This window comes from Marmota flaviventris, chromosome 1, assembly GCF_047511675.1.
Source record: "Marmota flaviventris isolate mMarFla1 chromosome 1, mMarFla1.hap1, whole genome shotgun sequence".
Taxonomy (NCBI): domain Eukaryota; kingdom Metazoa; phylum Chordata; class Mammalia; order Rodentia; family Sciuridae; genus Marmota; species Marmota flaviventris.
The window spans coordinates 97,775,646-97,800,649 of NC_092498.1; the positions used below are offsets into that span (position 1 = coordinate 97,775,646).

At 39.8% G+C, this 25,004-nt stretch overlaps 1 protein-coding gene, 1 non-coding gene and 1 pseudogene across 5 annotated transcripts in view; 2 read left to right on the top strand and 1 right to left on the bottom strand.

The window, feature by feature from the left end:
• Positions 1 to 2,611, top strand: part of Rala (RAS like proto-oncogene A) — a 62,986-nt gene extending 60,375 nt beyond the window's left edge. For 2 of the 4 annotated variants that reach the window (XR_011707941.1, XM_027939656.2), the window contains one exon: positions 599 to 784. Coding sequence is in view for 1 of the 4 variants with exons in the window: in XM_027939655.3 (XP_027795456.1) it covers positions 599 to 721 (123 nt within the window). In the remaining 3 variants the exon portion in view is untranslated. Of the gene's footprint in view, positions 1 to 598 lie in introns of all 4 variants that reach the window. The other 2 variants (XM_071614120.1, XM_027939655.3) reach the window with 2 other exon arrangements.
• Positions 2,612 to 7,238: 4,627 nt separating this feature from the next.
• LOC114096246 (U2 spliceosomal RNA) lies at positions 7,239 to 7,474 on the bottom strand (annotated as a pseudogene).
• Positions 7,475 to 12,477: 5,003 nt separating this feature from the next.
• Trnat-ugu (transfer RNA threonine (anticodon UGU)) lies at positions 12,478 to 12,552 on the top strand. Its single transcript has one exon. It is a non-coding gene; the product is annotated as a tRNA-Thr (tRNA).
• Positions 12,553 to 25,004: the final 12,452 nt, after the last annotated feature.

The window sequence follows — 25,004 nt, forward strand, 5'->3', positions numbered from 1 at the left end:
TTAGTTGTAGTTGGACACAATACCTTTAGTTTATTTATTTTTATGTGGTACTGAGGATCAAACCCAGGACCTCGTGTTTTCTCAGCAAGCATTCTACCACTCAGCCACAACCCCTGCCTTATGATTAGTATTAAGTGTAAATTTTATTTTACAAATTAATCACTATTAAATGTAAATTAATAGAATACATTTGTTAATCTAAAGTACTCAGATATAATCCCATTGAGTTTTCTCTTTTTTCATTTTTATCCTGAAAATTGGAATAGAAAGATTTTATTACATGAACATTTTTACCATTTTACGATTTAAAGTATAATTCAGAAAATGTTCCAATTTTCCCATTTTCTCAAGGTACTGGGAAAATCAGACTTTAATTTTCAGACTTTAGTTTTTTCTTCTCCAAAAAGAGCTCTTAGGGCTAGGCGTGTGGGTGAACACTTGCCCAGCACAGACAACACTCTGCCCAGCACTGCCCCCACTGCCAAAAAAAAAAAAAAAAAAACTCTCAAATCTTTATTTTTCTATTATTCTCAAGATTTAACTGCTGAGATTTAAGTTCATATTGTTTGCTTATTTTACTTTATTTTCTTCTGTCTAGGTGTTTTTTGATTTAATGAGGGAAATTCGAGCCAGAAAGATGGAAGACAGCAAAGAAAAGAATGGAAAAAAGAAGAGGAAAAGTTTAGCCAAGAGAATCAGAGAAAGATGCTGCATTTTATAATCAAAGCCCAAACTTCTTTCTTATCTTGACCATACTAATAAATATAATTTATAAGCATTGCCATTGAAGGCTCAATTGACTGAAATTACTTTAACATTTTGGAAATTGTTATGTATCACTAAAAGCATGAATTGGAACTGCACTGAAAGTCAAATTCACTTAAAAAAGAAATTAACATGGCTTCATCATGAAGCAAAGTTCAACTTAACTTCATAATTGCCTACATTTATCACAGTCCTGAATGTAGCGTGTGAGCTTGTGTTTCTCGGGCAGTCTTTCTTGAACTGTTAAAAGAGGTGAAATGGGGGTGGGGAATTGGAGCAAAGACCACTTTCTCCGGTGTTTATTATAAAGTTTAAATTTTATATCATTTTAAAATGTCTTGGTCTTCTACTGCCTTGAAAAAATGACAGTTGTGAACATGATAGTTAAAACTGTACCACTTTTTAAACCATTGTTATGCAAAATATAGAAGAAAAAGTTATTGGCATGGTTGTTGCATATGGTTAAACTGAGAGTAATTTGTGGATCTGCATTAATTACCTGGTGATTAACTTAGAAAAGTGGTGTAAACTTGTACATGGAAAATTTTGAATATGCCTTAATTTTGAAAATGAAAAATTCCCTGTTACACCATTCTAGGTGTGTTCTCACTGGTACTGTGGGCCCATTCACTGCCCCAGGAGTTCTGGTGAGAGAAGATCTTACCTTGCTTAGATGAAGTGCAGCTTTTGTATAGAAGATTCTTGAGAAATTACTATCTGCTAGGAGTCTGTCCAAATTAAAAATGTGTGCCATACTCTGGTTCTTAAGAATAAAGTTCCAGAGCTCCTTGATTGCTTTTAAATAAACTATAAGGTAGTAAAGGAAGGGCCAGCATGTACTTGGAAGATAATTTTAGACTGTGAGGATTCAGCACCAGTTAAATTTGAGTGAACCTTTTTTTTCTCTTAAGATGCTGGTTCCTGGAAATCACTTCCTATAAGTGGTGAGCATGTAAGTGTTAAGCTTCTAATCTCCTGGGAACAGGGCACAGGAAAAAGTCAACAGTGCTATGCAAATTGCACTAGAACACTTCGGGAAATATTCATGCTTGCCACCTGTCCTCTTCTAAATTTGTTCTCATGAGGTTACAGTTTGGCTTTATGGAAATTATTAGTATTTGTAGTCTGTTTATGTTCATAGTGAAGAACACTGTAACTACATTTTTCTAAAGTTAACATCAACCAATCAAACACAGGTATAGTGCAGAAAGTGTTTGGCTCACAGATCAAACATTAGACTGGATCACCATCGTATGGTGTTCCCATGGGAAGAATTCTAGTGTGTTATTTGGGAACATAATTTCAATGGGAAGTTTACCACTATCAGATTTTTCTTATCCTCTTTAGGATGTGGCTAAGACAGTTGATTGAACAAAGTTTATCTTTCTGTTGCTCAGTCCTAATGTTTTAAAAGGTCAAAGATGTGTTGAGGCATTCCAGGGAACAGGTGTGTATGTAAAGTTATCAAAAATAGGCTTTTTAGGAACTCAACTCTTTAGATATGACATCCAGCTTGTCATGTTAAATATTTGTCCTTAAGGGTTTGAGATGTACATCTTTCATTTCATATTCCTCATGAGCTATGCCATGTGCAGAATTAAAGTTACCAGTGTCGCGCTGGCCAGCAGGCCCAGCAGTCTCCAGTGTACTCATTGCAGTCTTATTGAACCAGGGGTCCTAACCACTAACATCGTGACTTTGCTTTGAGACCTTTCCTCTCCTGGGTACTGAGGTGCTATGAAGCCAACTGACAAAGATGTATCACATGTCTTCGGCTGATGCCACTACCCGATCGTTTATTTGCAATTTGAGCCATTTAAAGACCAATAAACTTCCTTTTTTAAAATGTTTGTGGTGTTACTTGATGTTTACAATATGACAGTTTGTTGACGGGGGCATCTTTTTATATATATATTTTTAATTGTTTATGGACCTTTATTTTATTCATTTATTTATATGTGGTGCTGAAATTTGAATCCAGTACCTCATGTGTGGGGCAAGTGCTCTACCACTGAGCCACAACCCCAGCCTGGGGTCATCTTTATCAGAGATTTGAGGGACAATCTTTTTTTTAATTTTTTTTTAGTTGTTGATAGATCTTTATATTATTTATTTATATGTGGTGCTGAGACTTGAACACAGTGCATCATACATGCTAGGCAAGCGCTCTATAACTGAGCCACAATTCCACCCCTGAGAAACAATCTTTTGAGCCATCAGTTTGGGGACATCCTTTGTATAATGCCAGATTTCAAGTTACAAACAGTGGCTCAGTATTGAACACAAAGTCAAGTTGTAATTGGCATAATTCAGATTTCACTGTGCGGACCCATTCTTAGCACTAACATGGAATATGATATTAAATACTACGCACCAAACAAAGTTAGAGTAAGTTCTCCTCTCAGACTGAATTAGCATGTTTCGTCTCAATTATTTGGCAACCTTATATTAGTACTGTAAGGGTAAACCAGCAAAACATTTAATAAAATTCCTGTAGAGGTTCCAGAGTAATCCTTTTTATTAACCCACTAGTCTCTTTTTGCAAATTACTTTCAAAATCAAGGAGAGGAAGTAAAGTTAAAGGCAAGCCTGGTGTGTTTGCACACGCCTATAATCTCAGCAACTCTGAGGCTGAAGTGCTAGTATCGAAAGCTTGAGGTCAGGCCTGAGCAACTAAGACCCTGTCTCAAAAATAAAGAGGACTAGGGGTGTGTTGCTCAGTGGTAGAGCATTCCTGGGGTCAATCCCCAGTGTCAAAAAAAATTTTTTTTTTTAATCAAAAGATCAGAAACTTAAGTCTAGTTCTTAACTCTGGCTAGCTGCCCCCATAGCACATCTACATGTAAGGTCTGTATCTGTATTTAAATGTAATACTTAATCCAATGAGATGAGTGCCTTCATTGACCCATATTTTGCACACACAGAAACAGATCATTTGAGTAACTGACCAAAAGCCAGGAAGCTAACTTTTTTTTTTTTTTTTTTTTGGTACCAGGGATTGAACTCAGGGACACTCAACCACTGAGCTACATTCCCAGCCCTATTTTGTATTTTAATTAGAGACAAGGTCTCATTGAGTTGCTCAGTGTCTCCCTTTTCATTGAGATTGGCCTCCTGAGTTGCTAGAATTACAGGCGTGCCCCACTGCACCCAGCTAAAGCTGACAATTATTAACTGGGATTGGGAGCAAGCAATCAGTTTCCTGAAACCATGTCCTTACTCACTACACCGAATAGAAACAGAGTGGAGCTCAGACTATAGTCAATTTTTCATTTAGTACTAAGGTGGGAAACAACTGGGGATTTCTTATTCATTCAAGGGATTGTCTTCAGAAAGCTTTGCAGATGTTGCCATGTAAACAGCAAAGAGGCCTCTTCTGGTTGCTAAGATAAGCGTTGGGAGGGAAAACCTTGTGCAGAAGTCAGCTGCAGAGTCAGGCCTTACTGTGCTTTTTTCCATAACATCAGTAAAGAGGCAGCCTGCCTTTGGCAGCCTGGAGCTTTCGTTTCATGTTTATTTAACTGAAAATAATTTCCCAGTCCTTTGCTCCAGCAGCTCTGCATGCAGCTGTGTAGAGGACTGCCTGTAGATGCATGGCAAAGTAGTAGGGAGAGATCTTTAGTCATCTGCATTCTCAATCAACATCCAGACACCGTTTCTAGGAATGAGAAGGTGAGGGGCATTTAACATCTGTTTAAGAGAGGCTGTAAACCATGATAACTTGCATAGCTAATTCTGTAGAAGGATAAGATTGCTTTTATCAGAATGCCAAGGAAAACAAAACAGCTTGTTTAGATACTTGTAAGCATCAAGCCATTAGAAAATACTCCTAAGGGCAGAGTGTTTGAAACAGCCAAAAAAGAAGTGTAGAGGCTTGTTGAACTGGAAGGGAAAGGAGCTGGTGTGAAAGCCAATTTCTGGAGCTCTGCAAACAGGCCTGCAGCAGATGTGTGGTGGAATTCCAGGTTGTACCCTGATGGTTGCATCATCGTGTAGCAATTCTGGCTTATGGACTGATCTACATAATTGGTGTGAGATTTGATGGAAGGATTAAGACGGTTTTCCTAGGATCCTAGGAATTGTCTTAGAAGGGACCTTAAAAGCCATTCCCTCAGTTCACAGTTCAGAAGAAAGAATGAATGAGACAGGATCCCATGAGTAATATAAAAACCCAAATTAAAATTCAGGTCTTATGTATATGAATACACCACAGTAAATCTCACTTGTGTACATCCACAAGACTGGGATTCTATTTAGAATATGGTATATTCTATGATTGTATAAATATATCAAAATAGTTTCTACCATCATGTATAACTGAAAAGAACAACAACAACAAAATGCGGGTCTTCTGTCTTCTAATTCTAGCTCTTCTCATTTACATTTCCAAGCTCTGGGTGCCGGCTGAGGGTGCTTTAAATGGAGATGGCGCAGCTGAGTCTGAGGATTCCCAGAGCCTGAGGAACCAAAATTCAAATTTGGCCTCCATGCCTTCTCATTGGCCTGGAGGACTTTCCTTGAATATCAGGTTCCTGATTGTAAAACCAGCATTTTATTGACTAAATCCTGAAGTATTGTGAGGATTGTACAAGTAATAAGCCATTTTTATTACAGGGCATGTATTTTTTGAATCAGATTTTTTTTAATCAACCAGACTCAGGTTGCCCCACTTCTGGACTCACTGAATCTTTAAAAGACCCTTCAGTGACAAATCATGGGGCCAGAAAAATGAATGTAGAGACAGGTTCCCTTTTGCAGTATTGGGGATGGAAACTAGGGCCTCACACAGGCTAGACAAGCACTCTACCACTGAGCTACATCCCCAGCACTACTTTGTTTGTTCAGACAAGATGTTACTAAATTGCCCAGATTGACCTTGAACTTGCAACCTGGCCTCAGCCTCCCAAGCAACTGGGATTATAGAACACTGGGTGCTTCATGCTTTTTCTACCCTCCCTTAGTACCACTCATCAAAATTGGGAATGCCTGCCAGTGAGATAGAATGTAGAGTATGAAGATACTGGAAAAAAGATCAAGTCAGAGGTACAGCCACAGGAAGGTAAAGTTGATCTCAAGTAGAAAATTGGATAGTGGTTACCAGAGTCTAGGAAGCAGGGTGGGGTGAAAAGAGAATGATTAACGGGTACAAAGGTGCCGCTGGAGAGGAACAACAACAAATTACAGTGTTCTATAGCACAGTAGGCTGATTATGGTCACCACAATGAACATTTCAACACGGCTAATAGGATTATAAATGTTGTTAACAGAAAGAAATGATAAACATCTGAGATGACAGACATGCCAGTTACCCCATCTGATTTACTACACATCTTATTCATATATTAATAAGTATCACGCTGTACCCCTTAAAATGTATAGTCACTAGTGTCAATTCTCAAAATCCTTTTTTAAAAAGCAAGAAGAGAAATTTTAAAATAGATGCACCTTGCCACTTACAATAAATGTCTTCTGAAAGGAAAAGAGAAAGAGCCACCAGTTCCTATCTCAGCCTCACTGGAGGCCCAGAGCATTGAGGAGAGGCAAACTTGAGGAACAATGTGGGGATAGAGATTCTCTTTGGCCCTTGATATGAAAGCTCCCGGAGGAGGCCTTCAGAACACTTCTACTCATTGACAGACTAGGGCCATTCCACATTCTCACTCTTGGTTGGCAGGGAACAATGCTTACAGTTAAGCATTGCTTAAGAATTTCATCCAAGAAGTTTTTAAAAAACAATCTGAAGTGCCAGCTACAAGAGCTTGCAGATTTGTCTAGCTTTATAGTTTGTCATAAATGCCCCCCACAAAGGTACATGTGGTGAAGGTTTGATCCCCAGCATGGTGCTATTGGCGGGTAATGAAGCTTTGAGCAGGTGAGTCCTTGTAGGAAGAAGTTAGGTCACTGGAGGGATGCATTGAAGGAGGTCTGATCATGGCTTCCCTTTGCTTAAAATACTTCTGTTACATCCCCTTCCTTCTGGGATAAACACAGGATTCCAAAAATGTGTGACAAGCCCCCAGAGATGTCCATGTCCTAATCCCCAGAACTTGTTGACATGTTTTTATCTTACATGGCAAAAGGGACTTTGCAGATGTGTATAAATAAAGGATCTTAAGATGAGCAGAAAATCTTGGGTTACCTAGTGGGTCCAATGTAATCACAGGGTACTTTGAAAGAGGAAAGCAGAGGGTCAAAGTGAGAGAGTCAGAGAGAGAGGACAATGGAAGCAGACAGCTGGGTGACAGGGTGCCATGAGCCAAGGAATGCAGGAAGTCATTAGACACGGGGAAATGGCAGATTCGCCCCTAGATCCTCCAGAAGGAACATAGTTCTGCCAACATCCTGATTTTGGCCTCATAAAAACCACTTTAGGCTTCTGATCTCCAAATCTGTAAGATAATAAAATTGTGTGTGTGTGTGTGTGTGTGTGCACGCGCGCACACACGCGTGCAATTTGTTATTTTAATCTTTCAAGGGGGTGCTCCATTCCTGAACTGTGATACCAGGTAAATGCATGGAGTATAGGGCGCAAACTCTTATTCCACCCTGCTGCTCCAAAAATCCATTTAATATATTGTCTGCAGATAGAGAACATATCTGATATTAAACCAATAAGAACAGATGCTACACTTGATCTTTTTTTTTCAACATCACTTTCTTAATAACGTGAAATACAAGTACAAAACTTTTTACTGAATAGAGATGGAATAATATATTTGGCTACACTTGATCTTAATCAAAAAGGCCAAGAAGCAATAAAATACTGTTGTTTTTAAGATACTGAATTTGTGGTAATTTGTTACAGCACAACAGGACAGTAATGATCAGGGCCTACTGGGTCCTGCCTGAGCGGGCCTGCAAGCTCTCCCCATCTTGCGCTGGGCTCCCTCCCCTTGCACTCCATATCTCAGCCATGCTATTTCCTTGTAACTTCCCAATTTAGGTCTCTGTATATGCTAGTCTCACTGCCAGGAAGCTCCTCTTCTTTTCTCTTTGGCTAGTATAGCAAATGTCATTGGTTTCCTACCCACGATTTATTCCCCGCCACCTCCTCTTCCTTTCAGGAAGAGCCCAATTTTGTTCAGGAACCTACTCTTTTTTCTCTATGGAGACAGGCCCCAAACTCAATCTAATTCCAATCTAATGACTCATTCTTGATTGTCTAATCTAACAGAATGGTCATCCCCCTTGCCATTGATGGGATTGGGTGTCATGTGCTTCTGGCCAATAGGGCTTGGGGAATGCCTGCTTCCTGACTTCAGGGACAAGTTTTCTGCTTAAAAAAAAAAAAAAATAGATGGGCGGGAGGTAGTGACTCCTATCCTGTTGGCCATTGTTGCCTCTGCACATAACATCTGACAGTGTGAATGACAGCTCATAACACAAGCTGACACACTGACCACAGCAGGAAGATGAGACCTGAGTTGTTATTTATTTATTTATTTATTTATTTTTTTGTGGTGCTGGGGATCAAACCCAAGGACTTGCATATGCCAGGCAAGCACTGACCACTTAGCAACACCCCCAACCGTGAACCTGCGTTCTTTTTTGGAGGGAGGGTGGGTACCCGGAATTGAACTCAGGAGCACTCAGCCACTGAGCCACATTCCCTAGCCCTATTTTTTTTTTATTTTGTTTTTAGTTTTTGTATTTTATTTAGAGACAGGGTCTCACTGAGTTGTAGCTCCTTACTTTTGCTGAGGCTGGCTTTATGCTCACAATCTCCTGTCTCAGCCTCCCAAGCAGCTGGGATTACAGGCATGTGCCACCACACCCCACATGAACCCGGGTTCTTGATGATATTGTTGAACCACTGAGTTCTTTCTGGACATCTTATATGTGATGATGCATTTTCCTAATTATGTGAGCTAGTTGAGTTGGTGTTTCTGTTACTTGAAGCCAAGAGCATCCTGACAAATGAGGTTCATACCTTCTCATCTTTCAGACTGAAGACTCATCCTTCCAACTGATCATTATTTTCTGAGGGAGGCCTCCTTGGAGCACCCTGCCTAATCCAGTCCCTGTCTAGTAACTCTGCGCATCCTCCTACACAATGTTTAGCAACAATTGTACATTTTTTAGCATAATTATTTAATTAATATTTGAGGGCTCCCCTGATCTGTAGATTCAATGCTTTTACTCTTCATCATGTCCCCAGGATGGCTCAGGGCCTGGTGCAAAGGAGCTCAATGAGGCTCACAGTGTTCATTGGAGTGAAGAGGGTTAGTGCAGAGACAGAACAGTGAATAGGACTCTTCCTGTCTACAAGGAATCTTCAGATCGAAAGGAAGAGCAATAAATTCTGTGACCAATGGAAATCAACATGGGAAGTACCATCAGGGTATGAAAAACTCCTGTAAGAAGGAAGAAGTAGGGATTAACTGATTAAGTACTTTCTTTTTCTTTTTCTTTCTTTCTTCTTTTTTTTTTTTTTTTTTTTGGTAGTACTGGGGATTGAACCCAGGGGCACTTTATCACTAAGCTACATCTCCAGCTCTTTTTTAAATTTAATTTTTATTATTATTTTTATTTATATATGACAGCAGAATGCATTACAATTCTTATTACATATATAGAGCACATTTTTCGTATCTCTAGTTGTAGGCATAGTATATTCACACCAATTCGTGTCTTCATACAGGTACTTTGGATAGTAATGATCATCACATTCCTCCATCATTAATTACCCCATGCCCCCTCCCTTCCCCTCCAACCCCTCTGCCCTATCTAGAGTTCATCTATTCCTCCCATGCCCCCGCTCCCTATCCCACTATGAATCAGCCTCCTTATTCTCCAGCTCTTTTTATTTTGAGGCAGGGCTCATTAAGTTGCTGAGGCTGTCCTTAAACTTGCAACAGTCTCCCCAGCCTGGTATTATAGGTATGTGCTACCACACCAGGCTTTCATTAACTTTAATAGTGCGGTGGGACTATTTAACTTTCTACTAAGGATTTTGTTTTTCAGGGCTGGGGATCAAATCCAGGGTCCTATGCATGCTAAGCAAGCTCTCTACTTCTGAGTTATATCCCCAGCTCTATCATGGGAAAATTTTAATCATTCAAATCATTTATAATAATAGAAAGAAGAGTATAATAAACACTCCACATAGTTTTCATCCAGTTTTAAGAATGTCAACATTTTGCTAAAGTCTTTCCCTAACCACTCCTTTTTTTTCCTGAAACATTTTAAAGTAGCCCCAAGAAATTATATCATTTTACCCATAAAAATTTCCATTGTTTGTTTTTTTTTGTTTCTGGATGTTTTTAAACAAATCATGAGGGGGCGGGCACTATGGCACATGCCTGTAATCCTAGCAATTTAGGAGGTTGAGACAGGAGGATCACAAGTTTGGGGTCAGCAACTTAGCAAGACCCTGTCTCAAAATAATAAAGTAATTTTAAAAAGGGGGCTGAGATATAGATCAGTGATAGAATGCCCCTAAGTTCAATCACCAATACAGGAAAAAAATTATATAGATAAATGAATGGATGGATGGGTATATACACACAGACACACACAGGTAGATATGTTAGTAGCTCAGCAGTGCAGCACTTGCCTAGGATGTACAAAGCCCTACATTTGATCCCCAGCATATCTCTCTCTCTCTCTCTCTCTCTCTCTCTCTCTCTCTCTCTCTCTCTCTCTCACACACACACACACACACACACACACACACACACATTTTACCTTAATCTATAAGTACTTCAGCACCCACTTTCAGCAGGTCAAGATGACTTTTGTATATACACATAATATTGTCACAGTTAACAAAATTAACAATATCCTTAATATTATCTAATACCCAGCCTATCTTCAAATTTTGTTATTTCTTCCCCCAAAAGTTCTTCATACAGTTGGTTTGTTTGAATCAGAATCCAAATGTGGTTATGCTTTAATTACATGTTCAAGTCTTTCATAAATGTCTGTTTTGGAATAATTTTAGACTGACAGAAAATTGCACAGATTGTACAGAAAGCTCTTGCATATCCCTCCCCCAGCTTCCCCCAGTGGCAGCATAACCAGGGTACACTTGTCAACAACCAATAGATTGACTTTCAACTATTTAAGTTACAGAGCTTATTAGATTCCACCACTTTTTCCACATTTCTATTTCAGGGTTCAATGCAGGATCCAACCTGAACTTAGTCCTCATGTCTCCTTGGTCTTCTCTGGTCTGTGACGGTTCCCAAAAGGGATGAACTCAAAGTACACCTTCCAGTCCTGGGAGGTAGAAGGCATTCAGTCACTCAGTGTCCCTTTCCCATCCCCTACACTGCCCCACCCCCTGTGTCTGAACTGTGCTTCTATTCAAGATCTACACATCCTCCTTCTTTGCAGTTGGTAGACAGGTCAGATACAGAAGAGTGGGTCTTTGTCTAAAAATTGTTTTTTTCTGGCACTATAGATCAAACCTGGTACAAGTTTAGGCAAGTGTTCTTCCACTGAGCTAAACTCCAGCCTTTTTTATTTTTGAGACAAGGTCTAACTAAGTTTCACAAGCAGGGTTCAAACTTGTGAATCTCCTGCCTCAATCTACTAAATAGCTGGGATTATGGATGTGCATCACCATGCCCAGCCAATAGTAGGTTTCTTCTTCTTTTTTTTTTTTTTAACCAGGGGTTGAACCCAGGGGTGCTTAACAACTGAGCCACATCCCCCGCCATTTTTCACATTTTATTTTTGAGACAGGCTCTTGCTAAATTGCTTAGAGCCTCCCTATAATGCTGGGATTACAGGCATGTGCCAGTGCACCAAGCTCAATAGTGGGTCTTATATTCAAAAACTTTGTGATTGTTGACTAAGGTGTAGAGAAACACATCTAGAAGAGCAATTTGCTCAGGATCTATTAAAATATAAAAATGGGCTTGGGGGTGTAGTTCAGTGGTAGAGCCCTTGCCTAGCTTGTGTAAAGTCCCTGGAGGAAAGCACATCTTTCACACTTGTAGAATTCCATCTTTCAATACCTTCTCTATAGAAATAATTGCACATGTGCCCAGAGTCAAGTACAAGATGACTCACTGTAGCACTGTTTACATAGAGGAACACTGGAAATTACCAAAATGTCTAGGAATGCATTACTACATAGCAGTATAAAGGAATGGACTAGAAGTATTTAACAACATTTGGGAGGTTGAGACAGGAGGATCACAAGTGTGGGGGCCAGTCTCGGCAACTTAGCAAGACCCTGTCTCAAAATAATAAAATAATTTTTAAAAAGGGGCTGAGATGTAGTTCAGTGATAGAATGCCCCTAGGTTTAATCACCAGTACAGGAAAAAAATTATATAGATAAATGGATGGATGGAGATATATATATATATATATATATATATATATATATATATATATATATACACACACACACACACACACATACAGATAGGTAGATATGTTGGTGTGTAGCTCAGCAGTACAGCACTTGCCTAGTATGTACAAAGAGAGCTCTAAAATATTATTGGGCCAAAAAAATTCATCTTGCCCAATGACAACAGTACAATAACTTTTGTGTAAAACCCATAAACAAAACAACACCCAGCGCATTCTATGGAATATACATTGCATATTATATATATAATGTAATATATAACATAATATATATCTGCAAGGTATGTGTATGTGTATACATCTATATCTATGTGTATATATATACATATATATATGTATATATATAAGTTTTTGTTTTGTTTTGTTTTAAGATCTAGATGGAGGGGCTGGGAATATAGCTCAGTTGGTAGAGTGCTTGCCTTGTATGCACAAGGTCCTGGGTTCAATTCCCAGTACCACACCAAAAAAAAAAAATCTAGATGGATAAATTTTAAGTGCATCATAATGGCAACCTGGGAGGATGATGGAAAAGGTAAGAAGAATTTGAGGGTTTAATTTTTTTTTCAGCACCAGGAATTGAACCCAGAGGTGTTTTTATCTTTTATTTTTGAGACAGGGTCTCGCTAAGTTTCTGAGGTTGGCCTTGAACTTGTGATATTACTGCTTCAGCCTCCTGCATATCTGGGATTATAGGTCAGCGTGCCTGGTGAGGATTTAAATTCATCTATCTTATTTTTTTTTAATGGAGGATGTATTCATGTACTAATCACATAATTTTTTAAAAAATTAAAGTATTTGGCTACCACATCTCTGACAGACTCTATAATTATCTAGACCACACAGAGAACTCTCAAAACTCAACATTTAAAAAAATACAACTAGAAAATTGCAGAAGACATAAACAGTATAGAAATATTTACTCATATTAAGCAGATGAAAAGATGGCAAATAAGCACACGACAAGGTATTCAATATCATTAACCATTAGCAAAATGCAGATTAAAGCCATGAGATATTAATATACATCTATTGCAAGTAAAATAATAGATTTTGATAATACCAAATGCTGACAAAGATATAAGATGAAACAGACTCTCTGAAAAATAGTTTGATAATTTCTTAGAAAACTAAATGTGAATGACCCAACAATTGCACTCTTAAAAAGAATGAAATCAAAATGTATGCTCACATGCTGAGAGCCATAGCCAAGTAGGAATGACGCATAGCATTTTTGGTTGAAAGGTGACCCCAGCAAGCCATTGAGATGATAATGATTATGTTAAGATCTGCATTCAATTGGAGATTAGACCCCTGCTCTCTACCTAGACCTGCTACTTTGGAGCTCTCACGGGACTCCGGGAGAGTTCCCATTGGTTGAGGAAGTGCTGTAGGAGGGATTTCCAGAGGAGGGATTTCGTGTTGGTGTAGTGTGTCCCGGGAGAAGGCCGCGTGCGTGGCATTGGCGGGAGGTTTGGAAATAAAGCTTGTTCCTGCTTCAGTGGCTCGTGATTTGTGCCCAGCCAGACTGCGGCATTTGGCGACCCGTGCGGGGAACGCCTGAAGCTCGGGGAACGCCTGAAGCTCGGAGGTAAGTGAAATTGCTCGTCCCTGAAGGAAGGCGAGAGAATAGGTGACCATTTCAAAAAACAATGTGTTCTGGTTTTGATTTATTTTGTTTTTGTTTCAAGCTGTCTATCCCTAGAACTTTCTCAGGCAAACTGAGAAAAATGGTTGGCTCAAGGTTTGAAGTTGTTCGGCCCTGAGGAAGAGAAAATTATTCCATTTTTGTTTCATTCTGTTTCGGTTTTGTTTTGTGTTATCTTGTTGGGTTGCGTTATCTTTATAGTAGATTAGAAATTAGTAAAAAACAAACTGAAAGAGTGTTAAGTAAATTGTTAGAGGTCCAGACTATGGTATAAAACATGTTAGATCAAGCAAAAGAGAAGTTCTCTCCAGCTAGTCAGATAGAGGAAGAAAATTTAAAGGAAAAAAGCTTAGCAGAGAAACAGCTATCAGGGGGGAAGCTACAACAGGAGGCTGCTACTAACTCTGTTCTATCACCAGAGGGTGTAATTCAACCAACAGCTCCACCTATAGAAACAGCTGAGTGGCCCTCAACCCCCGTAGTTGATAGATGGAATCCAGAGACAGGACCTCAAAGATTAGCATGCCCTGTACTTGAGCAGGCAGGAGGGCAGCGAATTCACCGTGCTTTAGATTTCAAAACAGTGAACCAGTTAAAGGAGGCTGTAACAACCTATGGTCCCCAAGCACCCTTCACTGTAAGCATGGTCGAATCCATTACCAACTTGGACATGACGCCAGCAGATTGGGCTAGCATGTGTAAATCTGTGCTAAATGGAGGACAATATTTGTTATGGAAGGTTGCCAATGAGGAATTTTGCATGGAGACAGCTAAGTGAAATGCAGCAGCCGGTTACCCTCAAAGAAATCTAGATATGTTTTAGGAAAAGGACCTTATGAGGGTCAACGGCAACAAATTGAATATGATCCCACTATATATGCACAAATTGCTGCAGACACAGTTAGGGCATGGAAGATTTACAAGGACATAGAGATTCACAAGGTCAATTATCTAAGGTAATGCAGAGAGCTAATGAACCTTATGCTGAATTTGTAGATAGGCTTATTCAAACAGCTGCCAGAGTTTTTGGGGATACAGAACAAGCAATGCCATTAATAAAACAACTGGCTTATGACCAAGCAAATCATTGCTGCAGAGAGGTTATTAGACCATGGAAACATGAAGATTTAAACACATATATTAAATTATGTAGAGACATTAATGAACAAGGGCAAGTCTTGGCAGCTGCAGTACAACCGGCTTTAGATGCCAGGCCAAAAACATGCTACCATTGTGAACAAACAGGACATTTTAAAAGGAATTGCCCCATAGGAAAAGGGTTTAACAAAACTAGGTATCAAAGGAATAGAATACCGGGTATTTGCCCACGATGCCGTAGAGGGAGACATTGGGCTAATGAATGCCGTTCTCAAACCACCATAGAGGGTATCCCGTTATCAAAATCGGACAAGGACCAGGTGTTTACCCATGATATCATGGAGAAAGGCATCAGGCTCCATTGCCAAAAAACGGACTGGGGGGCCCAATGCTCCGGGGCCCACAAGCACAAATATACAGGGCAATGGAGGAACCCAGCAACACCATCAGGGTAGTGCCCAGGACACATTGTCCATTAAATCCCTCATCAGACAAACCAGAGGGAGTGCAGGGTTGGACATCTGCGCCTCCGCCAGAGCAGTACTAACTCCAGAGATGGGAGTTCAAATCATTCCCCCAGGAGTAAAAGGACCTCTTCCCCAAGGAACAGTAGGCTTATTATTGGGACACAGTTCTTCTACACTAAAAGGACTTATGATAAGTTCTGGGGTAATTGATCCCGATTATGTAGGTGAAATAAAAATTATAGCTAGTTCTCCAAGAGGTATATCAGTAATTTCACCAGAAGATAGAATAGCACAGTTATTAATAATACCCAGCCTACATGATAAATTTTCCAGTCGTACTGTAGAAAGAGGTTCCAGGGGATTAGGCTCCACAGGTGTAGATTGGGCTATGCTGTCTTTAAATTTAGATTCTCACCTAATGCTAAAACTAAATATTCAAGGACATGAATTTAATGGACTACTGCACACAGGTGCTGACCTTAGCATCATATCTCGTCAAGAATGGCCAAAACATTGGCCATTACAACAAGCCACTCAAACGCTTCGAGGCTTAGGAGTGGCAACTAATCCCCATAGAAGTGCAATGGTATTAGATTGGAAGGATCCTGAAGGATGTGAAGGAACTATACAGCCATATGTATTGGATTATCTTCCTATAAATTTATGGGGACGAGATGTCCTAGATCAATTAGGTTTGACATTAACAAATAACATCAATCCTAATGCGCCCACTACTAGGGCTAGACAAGGTTTTAGGAAAGAAAAAAGATTAGGAGAACAAGAACAAGGTATAGCAGCACCAATTCAAATAGATCAAGAAATAAATAGAAATGGATTGGGTTTTCAGAAGGGGCCACTGAGACAATCAAAATTACTTGGAAATCAGAAAGACCAGTATGGGTTCCTCAGTGGCCCCTGACTAAAGAAAAGATACAAGCAGCCCATGACCTGGTCAAACAACAATTAGCAGAGGGACATATACAACCTTCCGTATCTCCCCATAATACTCCCATTTTTGTCATCAAAAAGAAATCTGGTAAATGGAGATAATTGCAAGATTTAAGAGCCATTAATAATGAGATGGTTATTATGGGACCTGCTCAATCAGGGATTCCTCAATTGTCTGCTTTGCCAAAAACCTGATATGTTTTAGCTATAGATATTAAAGATTGTTTTTTTTCAATTCCAATTCATCCTGAAGATAGTCCACGTTTGTTTTTTTTTTTAATATTTATTTTCCAGTTCTCGGCGGACATAACATCTTTGTTTGTATGTGGTGCTGAGGATCGAACCCGGGCCGCACGCATGCCAGGCGAGCACGCTACTGCTTGAGCCACATCCCCAGCCCCGATAGTCCACGTTTTGCATTTACTATCCCTGCACTGAATCATGAAGGTCCTGATCAGAGATATGAATGGAAAGTACTCCCTCAAGGGATGACTAACAGCCCAACTATGTGTCAAATTTATGTTAACAAAGCAATCCCGCCACTTAGAAATCAAAACCCTGAACTACAAATATTTCACTATATGGATGATGTATTATTAGCACATAAAGATAAAAACACATTGCTGGAATGTTATGCCACACTTACAAATTTACTAAAAAATTATAATCTAGAGATAGCAATATATAAAGTACAATTAAAATTTCCAATTAATTATTTAGGAGTTCTATTATCCTCAACCATGGTCCATCCACCAAAAATTCAAATACGAGTAGATCAACTTGTTGAGAGCCACAGCCGAAAGGGGCCCCAGCAAATTTCCAGCTGCCAGCAAACTTCCAGCTGCCAGCTGATGATTGGCTCACAGTGGCCCCAGCAACTTCTAGCTGCCAACTGATTGGCTCCTCTGCGGTGATGCTCATTGGGCTGTTTCCCCGCCCTTTCAGACCACGGAGCTGCTCATTGGGGAACTTTTTTTGGCTCCGCCCACACAACCCAGCCAATCGGCCTCAAGAACAGGAGGAGGGGGGGGAGGTTGAGAGGCTTGTGGGAAGCCGGTGGTGGCAGTTGGGCTCTAAAGGTTTTTCCTGAGGAGCTGTGTGGTTTGGTGTGTGGTTCTAAAAATAAAGTTCGTTTCTTTTGACAAGTGGCTCCTGAATTGTGCCCAGCCAGACTGCGGCATCAACTCAAATCACTTAACGACTTTCAAAAGTTATTGGGAGACATAAATTTGATAAGGCCTTATCTAGGCATACCAACAGGAGAGTTGGGACCTTTATTTGATATCCTAAAACGTCCATCAGATACAAATTCACCCTGCATGTTAACGCCTAAAGCAAGAAAGGCATTAAAAATTATTGAAACATATATGGAAAATATACATTTGGATAGAATTAATATAATTTTGCCTTTATTATTTATTGTACTACCAACAAAAAATATTCCTACAGGAGTATTTTCGCAAGAAGGTCCATTATTGTGGATACATTTATCTTATTCTCCTAACACTATTCTTACTAGGTATCCTGAGGCTGTAGGACAATTAATACTCAAAGGAATAAAAGCAGCAAAGGGAGTGTTTGGAATTTCTCCCAATAAAATTATTACTCCATATACTATGGATCAAATTGATGAGTTAGCTAATGAGTTAAATACTTGGGCAATAATCATGCGTAAATCTAATGTTTCATTTGATAATCACTTACCATCTAATCCTTTGTTGTCTTTTTGGTCCTCACATCCTGTAGTTTTTCCAAAAATGACAAGAAAAACACCTATCATGAATGCTCCAAATATATTCACTGAGGGGTCAAATAATGGTACAGCAGCAGTAGTTACCCCTGATCAAACTTTTACATTTTTAGTACCCAAACAATCTTCTCAAAAGGTAGAGCTTAATGCAGTATTACAAGCTTTTGTGATGTTTAAAGATTCTGTATTTAACTTATTTTCTGATAGTCAGTATATAGTTAATGCTATAGTATCCCTTGAAGATGCTGGTAGGATTTCCCCTTCCTCTACTGTTTTCTCTTTTGTTTTCCACTATACAAAGTCTAATCTGGGACAGAAAAGATCCATTCTTTATAGGACATATCAGGGCACATACAGGATTGCCTGGAGCCCTTAGTTTGGGCAATGATTTAGCAGATAAAACTACACATGACATACATATTTTCTCTACACTAGAAGAAGCTACAAATTTTCATAAAAGGTTCCATGTCAATGCTAATACTTTACAAAAGCGTTTAAAATAACTAAGGAACAAGCCAGACATATAATAAAACAATGTCAAAATTGTGTGACCTTTTTACCACAAGTTAATCTTGGAGTCAATCCTAGAGGATTGATACCTAACCATATTTGGCAGATGGACGTCACACACTTTCCAGAATTTGGAAAATTAAAATATTTGCATGTTACAGTTGATACTTCTTCCGGATTTTTGATGGGCTCCCTTCATGCCGGAGAAAAAACTGAAGATATTATAGCTCATTGCTTACAAAATTTTGCCACTGTGGGCGTTCCAAAATAGTTAAAAACAGATAATGGTCCTGGTTATGCCTCTACCTCTTTTAAACAATTTTGCTCATCATTTGGCATTACTCATATAACAGGAATTCCATACAATCCACAGGGACAAGGCATAGTTGAAAGAGCTCATCAAACTATTAAAATGTACTTATTAAAGCAAAAAGAGGGAATTGGAAAGGGGTATATATCCCCCAAAGATAAACTTAAAATAACGCTTTTTACTCTAAACTTTTTAAATTTGGATTCATCAGGGCTTAGTGCTGCGGAAAGGCATATGTGTCCAAAAAATGTACATAAGCCTAAAGTACTTTGGAAAGATATTCTAACAGGACAATGGAAAGGTCCTGACCCAGTGATTGTCTGGAGTCGGGGTTCTGTTTGTGTGTTTCCACAGGGAGAACAGCAGCCGATTTGGATTCCAGAGAGACTAACCAAAGCAATTTCTACAGACCAAAAAGAAGATGATTTGACTCAAATCCATAACAGCTGATATCCAGAGCTCCAGCTTGGCTATTCTTACATCTGTGACAGTGATTAACCAGGATGCTTTTTTCAATATCCATTTAATTATTGCCTTTTCCCACATCATAAAGTTTTATTTTATTTTTTGAGCTCATACAGACCTAGGTTAATGTTTTTCTGATCAGTTTTATTTTTTGACTGTGGAGTTTTTAAACATTGCAATGGAGATTTCACCTGTGTAAAGCTACAAGGCCTTTATTATTGTCTTATGTGTTGTACGTTTGTGTGCACACTTCTGTTTTTTGTTGTATGTCTGTATGTGCGTATGTCCATATATCATATATGAGGAGTGCTCATGAAAAAATGGATCCAAATATTTTTTTTTATTCACATGATTTTAATGGTTTAATTTAAATTGGGTAAACAGCTGTTGAGGATTGTTTTAATATGTGTACAAATAAGGAGGTTAACAGATCTATTTGTTTACTTTCACCTTTCCTTTTCATTATATTTAATAATTCTGTTCAGGATAATGTAAATTGTTCAGAAAATTGTTTTGTTAGTACCTGTTGGAATGTTACATAATTTTTTTTTTTTTTTAGCATCATTGCCAGAATTCCTATCTTCATCCCAGTGCCGGTGAAGACAAAGATAAAACCAAACTACAGCTTCTATGATAGCTATCACAGTAAACTGTATAAACTGATGCATCAATGAATAATAACTCAACAAGTAATGCTCAATCAAGGAGTCGATTTACTTTGGGATTCCTCCGCTTTGAACTGCTTGCAGAACTTGCCTGGACTATGTATCACTTGTATGCATTGTGAACTATCTGTTGGTACAGCAAATTGTGGTAGTGCTGGTGTATCTTTGCTGATGGTGTCACCGGTGATATAGTTTTTCCAAAGGAGCCATCAATTGGCTTGGTGTCGTGGCATTTCTGTATCCTCCTCCCTTCTACTAGTGATGGCCAAAATTGGGGGCCAACAGAGGTGAGGCAAAGAACCTCACCCCCCCAATGGTGCATAGGCCTATCCACAAGTATGGCTGTATGCTGGACCGGTAGTCAGTGACGGGTATGATCCAAGTGCAGTGGTACCAACCTAAGACAGGAGGCTGACGCCTAGAGGTCAGCTCATCCGATGACGGGTAAGAACCATATGTTGTATTGGACAACCTAACAGGCACAGTCCCCTAGCCACATTGCTTGTTGTTTAATTAAACAGAAGGGGGGAGATGCTGAGAGCCATAGCCAAGTAGGAATGACGCATGGCATTTTTGGTTGAAAGGTGACCCCAGCAAGGCATTGAGATGATAATGATTATGTTAAGATCTGCATTCAATTGGAGATTAGACCCTTGCTGTCTACCTAGACCTGCTACTTTGGAGCTCTCACGGGACTCCGGGAGAGTTCCTATTGGTTGAGGAAGTGCGGTAGGAGGGATTTCCGGAGGAGGGATTTCCTGTTGGTGTAGTGTGTCCTTGGAGAAGGCCGCGTACATGGCATTGGCGGGAGGTTTGGAAATAAAGCTTGTTCCTGCTTCAGTGGCTCGTGATTTGTGCCCAGCCAGACTGCAGCACTCACACAAAAACCTCCACAAACCTCCACAAAATAATGTTAAAGGCAGCTTTATCAATAATAACACAATGCTAGGAACAACCAAATGTTGGGTTGGGTTTAATGGGCAAAAGTCTCACAAACTTTGATATATCTGTAAAATGGAATATTACTCATCAATAAAAAGGGAAGATCTTAATGGATCTTATTTTTATTTTCTGTGGCTGCTGCAAAAAATTACCACTTACTCAAATCATCTTATAGTTCTGGTGGTCAGAAATCTAAAATAGGTTTCACTGGACTAGGTGTCAGGTGTCCTTGTAAGACTGTAAGAGTTCTAAGACAATCTGTCTTTTCCAGCTTCTTGAGTCTGTCTACATTGTTTAACTCAAAGTCATCTTCCTCCATCTTCAAAACCAGAAGCATTGGGTCTAGTCCTTCTCATACTGCACTCTCCCCACAGCATCCCCCCTCACCCCCTCTCCATTATCCTTTCATCCTGCAGGATAATCTCACTATTTTACAGTCAGCTAGTGAGTTGACTGTATTTCTTTTTACCATATAGCCTACATTTTCAGTGGTTCCTGATATTAGAACACAAATATCTTTAGGGAGACATTAATCTGTCTCCACACTCCTCAAGTCACTTTCAAAAGGTTTCATACTTGCCAGGTGCAGTGGCACATGCCTGTAATCCCAGCAACAGGAGGCTGAGGCAGGAGGATTACAAGTTTGAGGTCAGTCTCAGCAATTTAGCAAGATCCTAAACAATTTAGCAAGATCCTGTCTCAAAATTTAAAAAAAAAATTAAAAGGGTGGGGAGTATAACTCAGTGGTAGACTGTCCCTGGGTTCAATCCCCAGTACTACAAAAAAAAAAAAAAAAAGAAAGAAAGAAATTGGACTTTTTTCTTCAAACCATACATGAAAATTAACTCAATGAAAATTCAAAGTATAAAACTGCCAGAAAAAAATATAATAGTCTTTATGACATCGCATAAATAAAAGCCTTCTAAGAGGTAACATGAAAAACACAAACAACAAAAGAAAAAAACTCATAAATAAAATGAACATCAAAATTAAAATTTTTGATACTACAAAGAATACCAACAAGAAAGCATGAAGAGGGGCTGGGGATGTGGCTCAAGCGGTAGCGCGCTTGCCTGGCATACGTGCGGCCCGGGTTCGATCCTCAGCACCACATACAAACAAAGATGTTGTGTCCGCCGAAAACTAAAAATAAATATTAAAAAAAAATTTAAAAAAAATAATGCATGAAGACAACCCATGGAATGTCAGAAAATATTTGCAAATCACATACAGTATCTGATAAGGGACTTGTATCTAGAATACATTTGAGAAACCCTCTTACAACTGAACTGGATCCTTTTTAAATGGGCACAAGATCTGATTAGGCTTTTCTCCAAAGAAGATGTACAAATGGACAATAAAGCATCAAAAGACACTCAACATCATTAATTATTAGGAAAATCACCAATTAAAATTATGAGATCCTCCTTCATACCAACTGGGAGGACTTCAAGCAAAAAAACAGATGATAACAAGTATTGGTAAGGATGTGAAGAATTCAGAACTCTTATACACTGCTGTTGGAAATGTAAAATGGTACAGCTGCTTGGAAAGCAGATGGGCAGTTCCTGAAAAATTTAAGACATAAATAGAGTTATCATTTGTTTAGTAATTCCACTCCTGATTATATATCTGAGAGAATTAAAACTTGTGTCCAACATAAAATCTTATATGCAAGTGTTCACAGCAAAATTGTTTAAAGAATGGAAACAATCCAAATGTCCATTAACTGTTTAATAGATAAACAAAATATGGCCAATCCATGCAATTGACTGTAATTATTCAGCAAGAGAAAGGAATGCAGTCCATTCAGCATGAATAAACCTTGAAAACATGCTTATGTGAAAGAAGCCAGTAATAAAAGACCACATATTACATGATTCTATTTATATGAATCATCCAGAATAGGCAAGTCTAGAACTAGAAAGTTGAATAGTTATTGTCTAGAGACAGGAGTTTGGGAGAAATTGGTATAAGTTTTCTTTTGGAGTGATGAAATTTTTCTAAAATTGATTGTAATGATAGTTGCACAACTGCCGCAGTCTGGCTGGGCACAAAATAACCGAGACGCCAGGAGGCACTTGTAGGTTCAAACAGGAACTCCTTTATTGCCCGAACTCCACCGGCACTCCAGACGCACTCCCCGGGAACCCCCTCCCCCCCCCTCAACGGGGCTCCATGAGAACTCAACGTGAACTCAATGGGAACTCCGGGAGAACTCAAAAGTAGCGGGGGAGGGGGGGCACCTGAGGCAGCAGGAGCCGCCCTATTGCCGGACAGCAGGGGTCTATATACAACTGAATACACAGCCTGTTTCAATCCAGCATCATCCAGTCACAGCAATTATACACAGCTTAACTAAATTATCATCATCTTAATGGCTGTAATCAATTAATCCCAGGAACCCCAAGTTCAGGGAGTTTCAGAGTTTTATATCCAGCATGTAAGGGGAGGGGCTCAGAAGTTCACAGTCTGCAGAAGTTCACAGCCTGCAGAAGTTCACATAAAAGCAGCTTTTTATTTCACTGTTTTGGACAAATTAACCCTTCAAAGACAACACCTGAGAAGGGGAGAGCTTCTTTTCCCCTTTCTTTCCTCCTCCTGCCAGCTGTTACCATGGAGCCCAGTTGGTAACTCATCTTAAAAATGTAGACATCTCTGTGAAGCCCAGCCCAAGGCCAGAGGCCTTGTTTGCACATTTCTACCAACTACTATACTGCATATGTTTGTGAAAATCTAGTAAGGGGGTGTCCAGCACCTGGAGTGCTGGTATCTTCTTGGCCAGTGGCCAAGTAAAACAGGGTGACATGAAAATAGGAAGCTTATCTACATTGAACTCTTTTGGAGAGACTCTTTTGCTGACAGTCCTAAAATCAGCCATGGTGAAAATTTTTGGAGAAGCCCAGTTAAGACTTTTCTGTGGCGAAAGAGGGTGCCACTTCACACCCAGCCCTAATAACACTTTTGAGTTTTAGTTTCTAGCATCCAAAACCTGAGACAATAAATTTCTGTTGTTTTAAGTTGTCTAGTTTGTAGCACTTTGTTAAAGAACCCTTAGGAAGCTGAAGTATCTGGCCATATAGAGAGAAAAAAAGAGACCAGAAAATACAATCATTATTTCAGGTAGCTGTATGTGAGACTCAATTTTAACAGAGGAAGCCCAGAGCAGAACGGAACCATTAGTGTCTGCCTCAGGTGTTGAGGCTTAAGGACGTTTCACCCTATCCCTGTTGGGAGTCTCCCTGAGAACTCCCGGAGCCTTTCAACCATGGCGGTAGGCGAATTGCTAGTGGGCGGCTAGAACTCCCTTGGCCTTTCAGATAAGGAGCCCCTAATGCAACATGGCGGCAGGCAAGTTGCCAGTGGGCGGATAACAAGTTGTTTTGAAAACCTTCTAATTGGCCCTCCTGTCTTCCCTACACGTGAACAGTTCGTGCCCCCCATGAATCTTATGCAGGGCGGACGTGCGTGCACTGTAGGTGATGACCTGACCTTTACTATGATTGGCCCAGGAAGCTTCCTGGTTTAAGATAACTGACTCTCACTTTCTATATAAGCTAGCACCAGCTTGCAGTAAAGTGCTTCATCTTTGTCACTGCTATCCGTGTGTGTGTTTTGATCTCCGACAACGAGCCTTGGCCTTTCATTGGTGCCGAGACCCGAGAGGGGAAATTCCTCATTCTGAGGAGCCCCTCTCTCAAGGTTCGCTGTCCTCGTTCACCTTTTTGAGCGCAGCTACATTTCATCCAACACCGGCTCTCCAATAGGTAACGACTTCTGATCGACAACCGGTGAGTCCCCCTTCCCCTCTTTGGGAATCCATCTCCAAATGGCTACATGCAAAGGCTTTGGCTGTGAACGTCCAGCAAGGCCCTTGATGCCTAGTTTGGAGGAGAGAACACACCCCACCACAGCTTTCACAGTTACGGTGGACTCTCTGGATGCCCATTTCATGGTTGATGAGCTATAAGGGACAGAAGAATAGGCACTCCCTGACTCTCTTTATCTCCTTCTCTTCTCTTGCAAAAACCCTGACTTCAGGTGGCCTGTGACTCCCGGCCTTAAGGTCTCGCTGGTTGGGCTGCTGGTTGGGCTCTTGGGTGACGACTCTTTTG